At 42.7% G+C, this 15,195-nt stretch overlaps 1 protein-coding gene across 9 annotated transcripts in view; it reads right to left on the reverse strand.

Annotated features, from left to right (window-relative positions):
* Positions 1 to 15,195, reverse strand: part of unc-13 — a 99,413-nt gene that overhangs the window by 21,634 nt on the left and 62,584 nt on the right. For 5 of the 9 annotated variants that reach the window (XM_069137191.1, XM_069137197.1, XM_069137194.1 and 2 more), the window contains 2 exons: positions 12,150 to 12,369; positions 5,839 to 5,959 (listed from right to left, as the gene is read on the reverse strand). In XM_069137191.1, the coding sequence (XP_068993292.1) occupies positions 5,839 to 5,959; positions 12,150 to 12,369 (341 nt within the window). Of the gene's footprint in view, positions 1 to 3,942; positions 4,050 to 5,838; positions 5,960 to 12,149; positions 12,370 to 15,195 lie in introns of all 9 variants that reach the window. The other 4 variants (XM_069137198.1, XM_069137196.1, XM_069137192.1 and 1 more) reach the window with 2 other exon arrangements.

Raw genomic sequence — 15,195 nt, forward strand, 5'->3', positions numbered from 1 at the left:
ACGTAATCAATCAACCCCTGGCGGACAACGCCTGCAGCAGTAATTATCAATCAATCATTTGGCGCTTTCATCGGGTTTCAATGCAGGTTTTGTAAGCGGGTATTGGTTATAATTCTCGCACACGAAGGTGTGCGAAACAAGCGTCACACGTCACGTCGTGGCTTCGCGACACGGCGATGTGATTATTACGGATCGACGATTTGCGAATATCTATTTCCCGTACCTCGATGGCTCGCGCTTGATACACGTTATACCCACAACAGGCCCACAACAGGCGCCTCGCGTTTAATTCCAACTTTTTACCCGGCCCGATTAGCCACGGCTCAAGGCACGAGTGTCGGTCAATAGGTGCAGCTACATCATTACCGGTAAAATGCCGTGGTGAACACCAGGCCGCTTTATACAAAAAGGTCAGTTTACCAGATAGACTTTATATTATACACTCACGCATTTGTAACAACGGCCTGCACGCAGCCTGCGGCGAGGTGATTTTGGTAAATCGGATATTATAGCGCCCCCATTTTTCGGAGCAAAGAGCTTTTACGTGTAACTTTTCGTAGCCCAACATCGTTCGCTAATGTCCGTTGAATCTGAAATTCCATAACCTTGTCTCCTGCACCGCTGGTCCTATGTGACATCGTGTGCGAATACCTTCTCCAACATTCTAGAAGGTATCAAATTTATGTCCAGACGATCTCGCGCGACGGAGTGCAACCAATACCAACCCGCTGCGTTCGCGTAGCGCGATATTCGACGATCGATATTTAGCGGAATACGCCGACCAGGGTTCATGAAACGTAAAAAATATTCCGCCAAAAACTCGACTCCGGTAGTTGTTCCGCCTGCGCGATTAAACGATAACGGCTGCTGTTCTCCACGCTCGAGAGGAAACATCTCGCGTCTTGAATGTCGGGGTAATGCACGTTGCGGTGTGTTCCTGGCATCGACCGAACCAACACAGGCGAGAACGCGGGGTGGTAGCCACTTAACGGGATACCAGAAACATCGAGTACGAAGGTCTTCTATTTTTTTGTCGACTCGATCCCGAAGACCTCGGGAGGTGGCTCGGCGTACTCGCCGAGGAAAAGCCACCACCTGGGCACACTCCCAAAGCGATTCGACCACCTGTTATCTGCACAATTAGGAAATTAGCATTACCCACTCTTGGCTGGCATCGGCGGTGGTCTAACGATTAACCGCGCTGTCACGAGTGCACGCCTCGTAGACGAGGCGTGAAAGATAGACCTCCCTGCAGTTGAATAAGAGTAGGTATGTGGGTACTTGTTGCTGCCCGGTTGGTGGCTGGCTGCCAACTCGCCTTCGTGTTATGTCCGACGAAATAATTGTTACGGTAAGAACCGACGCTAAGTGAACGAAAATTACCGCCGCCTTAGTCCAGCCGCAGATGTGAAACGTCGGACCGCAAAAGAGGCAGATTACAATTTAAGAACGGGTGATCACGTGTTCTATACCTTCGCGCTGGTCGATGGATGTTGATGTTTTTACACCCAGTGACCTAAATGAATTTTCGATCAAAGCTAGACAGCGAAAGAATGAATTCTTGACTCTGCGTAACTTTGACGCGGCATTATTATTTCATATACAACTGATGTCTTTTCATTCGGTAGAAATGCGCGGAACGAACTTGGTCGGGAACTAGTTCTCGGCAAGATGCAGCCAGAGTTCGAAGAAAAAGAAATTCGACCGAAGAAGACTGAAATGCGACCAACGAGCATGATGGAGTGGAGTAGCAACGTGCAAGAAAAACGATGGCGCTTCTTGTGTTCGGGGTGCAGGCGTGGCTTTCCTCGGCTCTCGCTGATGCTATCCTTTACAATAATTGCTTTTAAAGCCAGCGTGTATTCCGTCGTCTGCTGTTGGTACGTACCAACGCGGAATACGTGCCGTGCATGCACGCTTATGCATGCCTGATACGAAGAAAGAGGCATTAAGGTCTTGCATTTGCGTTTCTAAGCTTTCCCCGGATCGTATTGCGTCTAATGCCGTTCTGCTGTGAGTCAACAAAGACGGCGGATCCTCACTTTGCACCGATCCGCGATCAGTCGGTCCCCGTTGGAGTATTTCTGTTATTCAGCCAATCGAAGGTTCTACAACGTTCAGTGTTATAATCGTAAATCTACGCTCCGATAACCGTACGTGCCCGAACGATTCTAAAATAGCTGTTAGCAAGGAAAAAATTTCCAATTTCCAATCCCAAGCACACGAACAGTGTAAGTACGTATCATATCCGACAATTTCCTACACTTGGTACTTTTTCTCTTCACATTGAGCTGCGTATTTTGAACGGCAACATCTCTTTTGTCGATGAACGGTAATTGACTCGATACCCAACCCCTTTGTGACATCCAAACTCTGTCTCGTCAGATACTTATCGTCTGAATGGAGTTTTGTTTGAAAGGGGGCTAATCACGCGGCTTATCAAAGTCGGGAGAAATTTTAATGAATTGCAATTAGTGAAATTACCGTGAAATTTAAATCGTCCTAAAATAAAAAAAACATCTAAACAGAAAATACCCACGTGCGTCGCAGAGTGGGTACTTTGGTTCGTTCGTACTTGTGAGCAGCACGTTGAAGTTAACAATGATTACACCGATAACGCAGTCTCATTTTCTCGACACTTTAAGAGAAACGCGTGTTACGTTCAAAGTATAATTAAAAAGTTGAAAGAGTTTAGAGAGCATGGTTATTTGCGGGGAAAAACAAGCGGGTACCTAGTACGCTTGTGGATTTCATCAAATCGTCCGTAAAACTTTCCCCGATACGAGTCTCGGGTAGGAAAATAAAATAATAATTACAAAACGCGATAATTGGCCTGGCGAGATAATCGGCGAGTTTTCGCGAGGGAAAAAAAAGTAGCCAGTAATTTGAGGATATTTGACTCGATGTATAAAATTACCGGCAATTTCATTAATGCTCATCCAATTTCACCCGTTCCGCAGTGCTGCAAACTTTTGCCGAGTTAATTCTACCCGCCGCCCATGCGAACAATTGCAGTTGCCAAAATACAGTCGAAGCACATCGAGGTACGACACAACTATATAACGTTTGAGGGAAAGTGGGGGCAAAACGGGACACGAATTGTCCAAATATCGAATAATCGATTAACCAGGCACGAAAATTATTCCCAGAGAACGTTCGATTAGAGAAAATGCAAAAGCGAAACTTGATTTTTGAACATGGTAAATCCTGATGGTACTCAGAGATTTTTAATTTCTGGCTCAAAGTTGGGATACGTCATCATCAGCGTTAATCGCGTGCAATTTGTCGTTTGCAATTCGACCAAGGGAAAATAACAAAAGGAAACGTGAACAGCTGCAGCGTATCGTTATCGTTTTTGTTGTCACTCACAATTGCTCCGGAGCCTTCGTCCGATCCGTCCCATTTTACCCTCATCAACTCCGCGCTCTTCGGTAAGCTTATATAAAAATGTGCGGAAGTTTTACCCCCAAAACGATGACTTCACATTTACCTATATCTATGTATAGCAGCCCAACTATTTACCTATATCTATAACACAAAAGTCATCTCATCCGCAGCGACATGTTCAATACCGTGATTTTTTTTCCTCTTCTTCAATCCAAATGTCTAGTTTTACCCCGACTTACCCCCGACTGACGTTTAATAATATACGATTAAGTACGTATAAATATAAATACATATAATAGACAACATCCAACATCATGGCAAGTTACGTGACATTATAAATAATGTACTATAAGGTTGTTTTTTTTTGCGTATATATATATAACAGAGGATTGCAGCCGCTCAGCGTAATGTACTATATATATATATATATATAGGTATATAATGTTGTATAGTATGGACACCGAGCAACGTATCTATGAGTATATATACATATAAATATGTATGTATGAGAGACGACGAGACGTTATAGCGGAATTTCGATTGCAGCTAACAAACCTGTAATAGCAATCTTCGCTGACCATTTGCTGGTGCCGTCCAACACCGACTGGTTGATCTCCTTCATATGTTTGATGTGGGCCTTTTCACTTACTCCAAACACCGACCTAGACTCCGATGAAATTTACACAATACATCCATGGAAACATAGGTGAACGGGTTGATTGGTTTGCAATTGACTCAGGCTTATGATCAATTATTATGCCATTATGAACTAGTCGATAGCGGGTTTGGCGCATCCGTTTGGGGATCGACGGGGGTTCGGATGCGACGAAGCGATTGCCTCGCTTACAAGTCACGATAATACGTGTAACACTCGAGCAACGGCTCGAGAGGCATCGCGGTGTAATAATGAAAAAGTGTAATCGAACCCTGACCGGCCTCGCGTGTAAAATTTTGACTAACCCAAGGTAGAAAAAGATTCAAGGAGTGGAAATCCTTTGTCAGTCCCGTTGAATTGATCCAGGACTACCGTCGAAAGCGCGAAACGCGATTTCTTCCCTAATTTTTCACCATCACGATATCTCGAACCACCGAGCGCGCTTCTCCAAGCCAAGCATATTATTTGCACGCCGCCTTGCGGTATGAACAATGGAATTACTCGTTCGCGCCTCCCCTTTTGTAGCGGATAAAACTCGTACCTGATCAACGAGCTTAAACAAAGGGTAAATCCTGGATTAACACGCGAAGGTCCGAAAACAGCCTCAAAGCCAGCAAACAATATTATGCCAGTAAAATCCTGCACGCCTTTGCTCTCAATTTCAGAAATCATTTCATTACACCGAGGTAGAAAAATGTCCAGGGCCTCGTTGTCTCGGCCATCAGAGCTACTCTGTATCCTCTGTCTCAAGTTACTAACCGGCGAATATCGGATCCGCGTGCAACTCTACGTTGTAGCTTGATATTTTTATTTTCTCTCTGTCCGAAGCCGTCCGATTCAGAGTCTCGACCTTTACGGCCGGGAGGCGTTAGGTTGGCGCGAAAAGAGGCTTTGAAATAGGAGAACAGTCTTTCACCCCGTGGTAAAAGGAAAGGTATCGAGCCGCTGATGGCTATTACGTTTCGCGTCGGAAAGCATCGCTCACTTTATCCGTTCCGAGGTGACCGGGCAAGAGGGAGAAAAGGTTGTATATGTAAGGCTAGCCGGCTATCTTCGGAGGTAAAATAAAGGAACCGCCTCGCGCCGAAGACAATTTTCATAAATCTGACTCAGCGTATAAACTCATACCCGTGACAAATCTGACGCGTTTCTGGGGGGGCTGCGTATTTTTATCCGTAAGCCACGCGGTGCGATGATTACATTTGCTTATACGTAGTCCGCATGCGATGCTGATCGCCGTACGTTGACGGACCGTGCATACGTGTATCGTACGTAAATCCAAAAGCCTTACGCGTGGCCTGGACATTGAGTGCGAGCACTTCCGGCAAAGAAGGCTACTGGGAATTTGATTACTTATCTACTTGTAAATAAATAAAATTTCATTCCCGTCTCGGTTCGAGGTTGTGCTCGCGGGTAAGGAAACTGCCTCGAAGACGTATGATCAAATTTTCATCAAGTCCATCAAGGTTTTTATGCGCGATTTTTCGACCTAGGTCGATTTACCGCGGAACCTGGGAATTCTGGTAAGTCGTATAAGCAGGCGGATCGCGAGGTCGACGAAAGGTCGTCGTAACTTTCGAAATCAACGGCTTGGCTTGGAGAAAAAGTAACAGATATAATTTACACTCCGAGTGTGCTCGGAGTAAATGAAAATCGACCGGTTCGGACGACAATTGTTTATCGCTCGATAATTTTTCGTCTCTCGTTGTTTCCCCTTTTGTACCCGGATCACGCGTATTTTTACGTATTAAAGTCTGATTAATGGAAAGATTTTTCCAACTTTTAATGACACTCACCGAATAAGCTCGAAGATTTCCGGTTTCTCCTTTTCTCGCTGCTTCATTCGTTCCTTCATTGCGGTTATTATGCTGTTCGCTTTGTCCTCGGCTCCGTGTTTCGAGCTCTTCTCAGCAGCTCCTGAAACCCAACGAAGATAAAACGTTACAATACTCGAATGCGAATTCGGTTCTCCCGTTGCTTGAATCAAAAACGATCTGGCAATGATGCGCCGCCAATAATCACTTCGCCGTTTCTTATCTCTTACCGCTTCCACCCTTCTCCTTTTTCACTCTCCTTGCAACTACAATGGGAATGAACACGAGACGGTGGATCTTATCGAACGCTGGCAAGAAAAGCTGGTTATTACAACCCGATAACCGGGGGTGAGTTCGAGTCATCGAACCCAAGTTCAGGTCGGACTTTATTATTGCATGTACATCAATCACGTGCGGCCTTTGAAGTGGTAGCTATTTGTTCTGCAAGCACGTTAAGCCACGATTAGCTAACCTTTTTCTCGGTTCGCCTTTCCATTCTTTATACATTTCTTACATACCTACCGCTGCGGGATTCTGTAGGAGTTCGATATCGTTTTTACAATACGCGGTTAACCCGCAAAGAATTGAGCACAGATATTTAATCGAAACTCTTGTATCGGCGTGAGTATACCACGACAATTTTACGGACAAATAGAATTGTGTATAACTATCAACGCGATTCATGTTACAGAAATAATTAAACCCTGTTTGAATTTATAATTTCTAAATCGATTCAATTAGCAGATTACTGTAGTAATGACGACTCTACAACGTGCATATCTGTCCTCGAAAATTAGCGAGAAATTTTCACAACGTTGATGCATTGATCGTGCATTTTACACCGCGTACCTAGATCATTTTTTATCACTGATCGACAAACCGAATTAGTTCGCGATTAAAGCAGACGTGTAAAGTGTCGGTACACGATTGATCGGTTTCGCCAATTACCAGTTAACCGAGAATTAACCGTCGCCGAGTGACCGAATCGTTGAATTTTCATTTTCAGCAATCAGAGTTAATCGATCACGTTACAAATGATTATCCGCCAAATCCTTGCCGATTTTAAGCGACGTGTAGACTAAATTGCTGCGCTATAATGAGAACGAGGGTAGAGAAAAGAGAAGAATCCAGAAGAGGATTATACTCCAAGGCTGCAGTACTCGGTAAAAACGCATTGCTACGTACGTACATAGCGAGTGGTTATCCTCTTTTTTTTCAACCCAGAAGCCGTTCGGCATCTCTAATTTTCCGGTGCGCCTCCTCGCTCGCTTGAATATGTTTCCAGGCAACTGGCAAAGCGGTAACACATTCATACCGGTGCAGGATGTACGTACGTATGCACGGGTATGTACAGGTTTGCGTATAGCTACGCGAGAGCCTAATAAGTTCTATTTTCGGCGAAACCTGTTTCAACCGAGCTTAACTGGGTCGGAAATTACGTATACCAATCATTCTAATGCTCGCTGGCCATTAAGAAAGAGCTGGAATAACGGGTCGCGGAGCTGGAGAGTTTTATAATTTTATTACGCTGCCACTACGTGTTTTTATCGCGGTTGCCGAATCGCTTTGTTACACATGTATATACTTGCCCAAATTCAATAAAAAAAAACTCGTATATATATAAATATAGTTGTAACGCTATTTCGTAAATTTGGGGCGATTGGAAGCTCGACAAATTTCGACTACACCCACCGAGGTGCGATTATCACGACTCACGTAAGACAGATTGCAGGCAGTTGAGAAATGTAAGTTTCACGTGAGTCAGAGGTTAGAAATATAGCGAATAAGCCGTTTTACTTTTTGCCGACAATTTTCGATAGGCGGTAGGTCTACCGTTTCTATTATTCACGTCTACTCGAGGCGCCCGGTAAAATTTTTGCTATCGCTAATTAGATCTAAATGAAACAACGAACTGTGAAAAGTTGGTCTATATTTTGCGGCAGCGGCAAGTATCGTGGATTTGACCCGGAAGGCAGCGGGAGGTTACAAAAAAGACAATTAATAACAACAAAAACGAAGGGGGAAAAAAAACGAGGAGGTAAGAAAAATGAAAAAAATATCCTGCGGCGTTTTAACGGCGCGACGTAAAAACTAGAAATATCTTTTCCAAGGCACAATAAAATCCGCGTCGTTAAACGGAACCGGAAGACCTAGATCTACACGAGACCCTGATACATTTTTCTATCCGAACGGAATAGACCGAGGAAGCCTGCAATGGTTTTTCTGGCGTTGAAAGAAGCTCAAAAATCTCTCTCTATCTCTCTCTGATTTCTCCGCGGAGTTGCGACGGGTGTTGGGCGGAGAATATAAAAACACTTCACGGTACTTTACGGTTTCTCCGGCTGTCTCACAACCCTTTCTCGATCGGGACAACACACGTGCTTGTCGCGTATTCGGCCTGCCTGCGGTGAGATTACGACGGGTGAAATCGGTGGATGCGGAATAGAATTGATCAGGCCCCGAACCTCGGCTAGACGTTACGTACGACAGAGAGAGATAGAGGAGAATGCGGGGAAATCGATCAACTGCCATCAAACGTTAGGGCGCGGCGAGGATTTACACGACCCTATTGCATCCGGAAGCTGCGTCATCCGCACCGAGCCGAAAGCCTATAAACTAGACCCGATCTCAATCAACGTCTCCCGCGGGAATTGCACCCGTTGCAGTTCTAGTTTCGCGGAAACTGTGGCTAAAACTACGGAGCCTGCAGGGCTGCCCCGTTATTCCAGAGGTCCATGTATAAACTGCAGGGTGAACAAGTTTTTCACCGTTTAATCAGTTAGACGAACTATCAACTTCGTTGAACGCTGCGTTCGTCCTTTTCCCACGGAAACGAGGGGAAGTGCAGAGGGCTTAGCTCGATTTTGATGGAACGTTTATTTTTGGATAGAACCAAGAGTTGGATAACCTTCAAGGAACAAGACTCAGTGCATGGGAATTGTCGCTTGAAAAAGTTTAATGTTATCATGGTTTAATTGCAAGTGAATGCCGGATCGTCGGAGAGCGGACTGGGGGTATAAGATATACGCGGGTGGGAAAAACTGTAAGCTTGCCACATTTTGGAAAATACTATAACCTAATCATTATCAAATTTTCGAAACTACGGATGGAATTGAGAAAAGGTCGTTAAAGGTTAACAGAGGTAGTCCATCGTGCGAAAATTTATTTATCTATTTATCATACCGACGTGATTGAGTGCACTTCTGATAATTTGCGAATACTTTTTCCACGTGTTCCGTCAACGGTTCATGCAAAATCATAACTCTAATAAGGGAGTCAACAGTTGCAAACGAATGAGGAAATTATTGGGTGGTAAAAAAGTATTTTTTATCAGTTTTATACGTCCGTAGCTTGTGAAGAGAAAATAGCATTTTATATTTATTCGTTCAACTTCGGGTTCAAATTCACTACCAACAACAATTTATTCGAATTTTCTTAAATAGCCAGTCTCTCTGGACCTTGAATTGCAGGTTGAATGTCTGTTCTAAACAACAACACTCTTTGTCCCAACAACCAGCGATTTGGATCTTCTTGTAAAACATCGAACGATAGCATCGGTCTAAACCTTGAATGTCAATGAGTAGTCAAAAGTGCGAAACAGGACATTATTCTCGTAGAGTGATTAAATTAATAAACGAAAAAACCTGAACGAAATCAATTCATGGAGAAATTTTCAACTGTTACGTAATTTTTACTTGGAATGCACACGAAAATAACGCTCGGAATATTATACAACGACGAACAGTTTTTCGATTACCTGAGGTAAGAACTGCGTTTCTGGCTGCAGCTACACGACAGGCAGAATCTGTGGTTCAGCCTGATTTCGTGATAGTTTTCCTGATATTTCTTCGGAATAGATGTGAGGAGTTTCCAACAATTTGAATGATATCCGTCGTATCCAGTAATTGATTCGGAAATAACTACATCTCTGTATTTGATATTCATCACAGCACGGATGTTTTCTTTTTCGTGGCATACATTCAACTTTTTCTTCGTGAAAAGTATTACTTTGTTGCGTAGACTTTTACATAAAAAACAAATTGGAATCTCCATGAACCGTTTGCGACAAGTTCTATGGTATCCTTCATTTTCAGACGCAATTTCCGGAAAAAGAACGTCGCTGTATTCCAAGTTAAATGCGACACGAATTTCCAGCTTTTCATTGCACAGAGATAACTTTTGATTTGAGAAAAGTGCTACTTTCTCTTTCACATCGGTACATTCGAAAACACATGCTGCATTGGAAATGATTTTTAAAACAAAACGGCAGCGCAAGGACAAGCATTGACAGTCTTACTACGTGCGTTGAAATATCATCGGAAACCGAAGCGTCTTTCTCGTTCACTTTCCGAATGATCCAATTCAAATATGACAATTACACATCACGAAAGGAATGGAAGACGGTAATGAAGACGATTTTTTCTTGACCTTGGTGAATTGTTGAATAATATTATTCTTGGATATGAAGGTTGTGAACATGAAAACACTTTTTTTGTGTTAACGTTTCAGCCCGGATGGGGGCCCTCCTCAGAACAATTTATTTACAACATCTGATGATGAACTGACACTTTCAAATAACGAAGAAAAGGAACCCACTAGTATGTAGTGAATGCGTGTTAGAATAACCGAGTAAAACGCAAAAGTTCATTTTTTAAAAAACGCTACGACAGCGATACGAAACTCCCAAGCATTCATCCTGGTTGTGTGAATATAGAAAGTGTTCTTCCTCTTCGAGACACAAATTTGTAAGAATGTCTGTAAGTGTTTACATTTTGGTATCTTAAGCTTCTTGGTGCGAAGCTCGTAAGACAGTCAATGACCGTCTAATATTGAAATGCGGATATGCATCATCAACATTAATATTAATCACGAGGCAATATTCATTTTGTGAATCTCCCTCTGAGGGCGGCTAGGTGGTCTAGTGGAGTAAGGCTCCGGTAAAGCATCGCTAGATACCAGGTTCGATTCCTGGCTCCGTCGTTAATTTTTCGAATTTACCAGTAGTTCAAAAATTATTTACGATTCATCCTGGTTGTTAATTGAATAAAAACACACAACGACCGTTTTAGGTTTTGAGTCTGGAGCACTTTTGAACGTGTGGAACGTCCAGTGTCTAGTGGTCCAACACGCATTCACTACATACTACTGGGTGCCTTTTCTTCGTTATTTGAAAGTGTCAGTTCATCATCAGATGTTCTAAATAAATTGTTCTGAGGAGGGCCCCCATCCGGGCTGAAACGTTAACACAAAAAAAGTGTTTTGATGTTCACCACCTTCGTATCCAAGAATAATGTTATTCAGGAAGACAGTAATGTTCTACTGCGTTTGAAGGTCCAGACCGATGCTATTGTTCAATGTTTTACAAGAAGGTCCGAATCGCTTGTTGTTGGGACAAAGAGTATTGTTGTTTGGAACAGACATTCAACCTGCAATTTAAGGTACAGACAGACTGGCTATTGAAGAAAATTCGAAAAACTTATTGTTGGTAGTGAATTTGAACCACCATAACAATCTAAACTTTTTCAGGTGAAATTTCCTTTGCCCCGAGTCATGTTTCTTTAAAGTTACTTAGCTCTTGGTTTATCACGCCCGCGGGTAAATGCGTCGTTTGCTTAATTGCTGTGTCTCGTCGTCGATTAGATTATAATTAGCCAATGGTGTCTGCACCGAGGAGACGTTCGATTTTTCCCAGACCACCAGCTTCACAGCAGCTTCATCTATAACCGGCATTTGATTTGCTTAAATCTTCAACCGGTAGTCGCGCGTTTGATTCCGTGGATTGAATTTAGTTGCCGCTTAAACGGTCGAGTTATATACCGTTGAATGCGGGACTTGACAAAAGGTTGAAAAATCGCTTCGACAAGTCGGCAATAACGTTCGAAATAATGTGGATAAATCGTATATTTTTCCCCCTCGGCACACACGCCGCTTTTCACGAATCTGTCGGAAATTCGTTTGTGCCATAAGTTGAGTCGAGTTTGTATCCCGGTGCGAACGATTAATCAACATCTCGAGAAGGTGGTATCGGGGGTCGTGCGTGTGTAAAGGGTATCCCAGACACTCCGTCATTCCTAAATCGTTAATTCACCTAAACAAATGCCTCCCGTCACGCTGATTGCTTAGCTCCATAAACTCCCTCTCGCCGTCAGCGGAAGCATGCAGCGGTTGTAACGAAAATTTGAGTGTCGCACAAAGACGCGACTAATGACAACAATGAATTTCGGTAAACCGGAACAACGGAAATAGGTGGAAAAAATAATCTATCTGCGAATATAGTTTTATTTTCAACTCACTCTGCAGGCAGTCGGCGTTGAGCAGGTCCTTGCACTTCTCGTGACATTTGACCCCGCACTCGGTGCAGCGAACACCTTGTCTTGCGATGCCCCATAGAAGACCTTCGCATTCGTAGCAGTAGGTCGGCGAGGTCGCTGTCCAGAGTACGAAGTTGTGCGGCGTCGTCGATGATATTGGATAGATGAGAGCTTGAAGCGTTTTTTTGTAGACGTGCATCTTCTGCGAGAGTCAAGAGAACGATTTGCTGTTTTTAGTTGAAATATCGGCGCGACACCTACTTCCTAGTCACGGGTGACAGACAGCCTTGGACTCGTTCTTCTATACTTCATTTGCTTTTCACTTTTTTTCTCGCCCGTATGACGACGCTAGTTTAAAGCGACGTCTTGCTTCTACAGCTCGGAGTTTTCAAAGTTTGGCGTTGAATAGATAATCTGTGCTTAAAGCGAGAAAAACGAGCAGGGAATGGAATATATTAATAAATGTGAGTTCCGTAATTCTTGGCTGCAGCGCAGGAGGATTGAGAATTATGATCTCATGGTATGGCGCAAAACTTTTTAGCAAATAGGAACGAGTCAAGGCATATTCTGTTTTTCCAAGATTCTCTTTTTCCGATTCTTTTTTTTCTTCCTTCGTCTCTTCCGTATCCTAGATTCTATTCGTCTAACTCGCCAGCGTCACGTTCTCACAATCAGTCACGCACAATCGCAGCTGATGGCTCGGCAACGACTAGAATTTACTCCCGTGTTACATGTGTATGTATCGAGTCATTGAAAAGCTCATATTTCAATGGAAGCTTCGCGTAAGTGGATGTAAGAAGAAAAAGAAAGTGACTTGTAACTGATTTCGAGATGGTGGAAACTCAAATTTCAACAACTCTCATCCCCAGAATATTTGGATTTGAATTATCTCGCCGTTATTGTTCCTCGCGTTTTCACGCTTTAGCGAATGTATTCGTCCGTAGCTAATTTCAACTCCAGTCGTTATGAAAACGGAGCTTACAACGTACGGCCATTGAATTTTTCAATTCAACATCCGAAAGGTGAGTGTACTGTGTACAAAGATTTTATCGTTCACAGATAGAATGACGACGTAACTCCGAGAAAGGGTGATAAAATACAAGTTTGTGGTGTTTCTTTCCTTTCTCTTCCTTCTTGTTCTTTTTTAACGGTCAAAATTTATTGCGACGTAAAATAATAAAATGGGAGCGCTTATTTTTTTAACTGCAAACGTGTGAAAAGAACTCGCTTATTCATTCTCCTTCAATCTCCGTCAACCGGATGAAAAAACAACTCTAAAAAAATAAAATAGAAAAAAGACTACAACGGTGTATGCATAACGGTGTTTTTATCACCTCGTTCAAAGCTTTCCGAATATACTGGATTTTACACTTTGCAAAGGCAACAATCGCCTACTTTTTCCGTGAGGAACTGCTCATGAATATCGTACATATGTGCGAAACATTCAATTGTCGTTATTGAAATATACAGCGGAAATATGAAAGAAATTATCCGACTCGAACTAATACCTACAATGTTACTTGTTGTTCCGGTAGTAAATGTATTTCATTCGCTACGGGGTACGATTACGTTTCCGCGAATTTGCCTTCATGAAAAATTCAGCCCCGCTCGTTTTCCCTTTCTTCATTTTCTCCTTCGTATATTCACATTCACCCGCACGTAGACATTAAATTGCATGTATACGAATATAATACACGTACACGCAAGCATTCGAAGGGCAAAAATCTCACACCGGAAGCTCTACAGTTGGGTAACATGGCAAACGGTGCCTGCATGTCTGCCAATACATATATATCACATATGTATTATATATGTATATGTAATGTTAGCTTTGGGGATGGTTTGAGAAAGTTGCGAGACTTTTCAGGCAAGCATTTCCGATCGAACAGTAAAACGTGTCGAATCGTGGTGAAAAGAATTTCGCAATTTCTCTGACCTTTTGCTAAAACTATAAGGAAAAAGCATTAAACATATCCTAAAAAGCACGGCTCGTACTGCGTGAACTTGAGCGTCTCGACTATCGTCCCAATTTCACGAGACGAAGCTTTCTCGTCGGAAGTTCATTTCGTCACACTGCAGCGTCGATAGCAAAAGTTTGCCACTTTTCAAATTGCAATTGGCAGAGCAATAGAGAAAGTAAACAAGCATATGTAATTTGATATATATACATGTATATCAATACCGCAAGATGTATAAAAAATTCATGTAATTTGCTAGGATCGATACGCGGAAATGCGGATGATTTTGATGCGACCAGACAACGGCGACTGTTCAACAATAGATGAATGGGCCGGATAATGCATGCTTTTATAAGTCGATTGATTATTGAACGGCGACTACTGCAGGCGAAGAGCGATTTACGGCAATATAATCCATTTCGATGTCACGGCAGGTTGATATGGAAAACGGAAAAATATTTACACCCTGTGCGGGTGTAATTGAGCTTGTTGGCTTGGGTAGGCGATGCTGCTTCGTCAGGGGCCGTTGCAGCAAACTTTTGCCATCGCGTTGTTTTCGTGCGACGAAATTTAAAATCGAAGGTGATACGTTACCCTAGCGCTACCTATGTAAGGTCCTATTTTTATACCTATAATTTGTGGTATAGGTAGAATACGGAGTTATTCCTGACAGGAAATTGAATCTTAATCTACTGTTCATAGACCTACTTAGTATTTTCTATGCGGGGGGGGGGGGGGGGGGGGGGGGGGGGGGGGGGTGTTAATTTGATTTTCTATACATTATGAATATAATAAACTTGCTATAGACCTTGCAGAGAGCGAGACACACTTACGTGCAATAAAATAGAGACAGCGTGGTAATGAGCATAAAACGCAGCATAGTAGATATCAGAAAAGATTGATATTTTAATTAAAACCTTTCAAATTATATTATTATACAAGTAGATTTATATTGATAAGAATTTTTCTTGTTTCTTTTACCTTACTTTTTTTTATGTTCAAGTGAAATGAGGCGTGTCGTGTATAACAGGTAACAGGTAACAGAAGGTGTATACGTGGTATTTATCACA

Source organism: Neodiprion pinetum, chromosome 6 (genome assembly GCF_021155775.2).
Source record: "Neodiprion pinetum isolate iyNeoPine1 chromosome 6, iyNeoPine1.2, whole genome shotgun sequence".
In the NCBI taxonomy this organism is placed as follows: domain Eukaryota; kingdom Metazoa; phylum Arthropoda; class Insecta; order Hymenoptera; family Diprionidae; genus Neodiprion; species Neodiprion pinetum.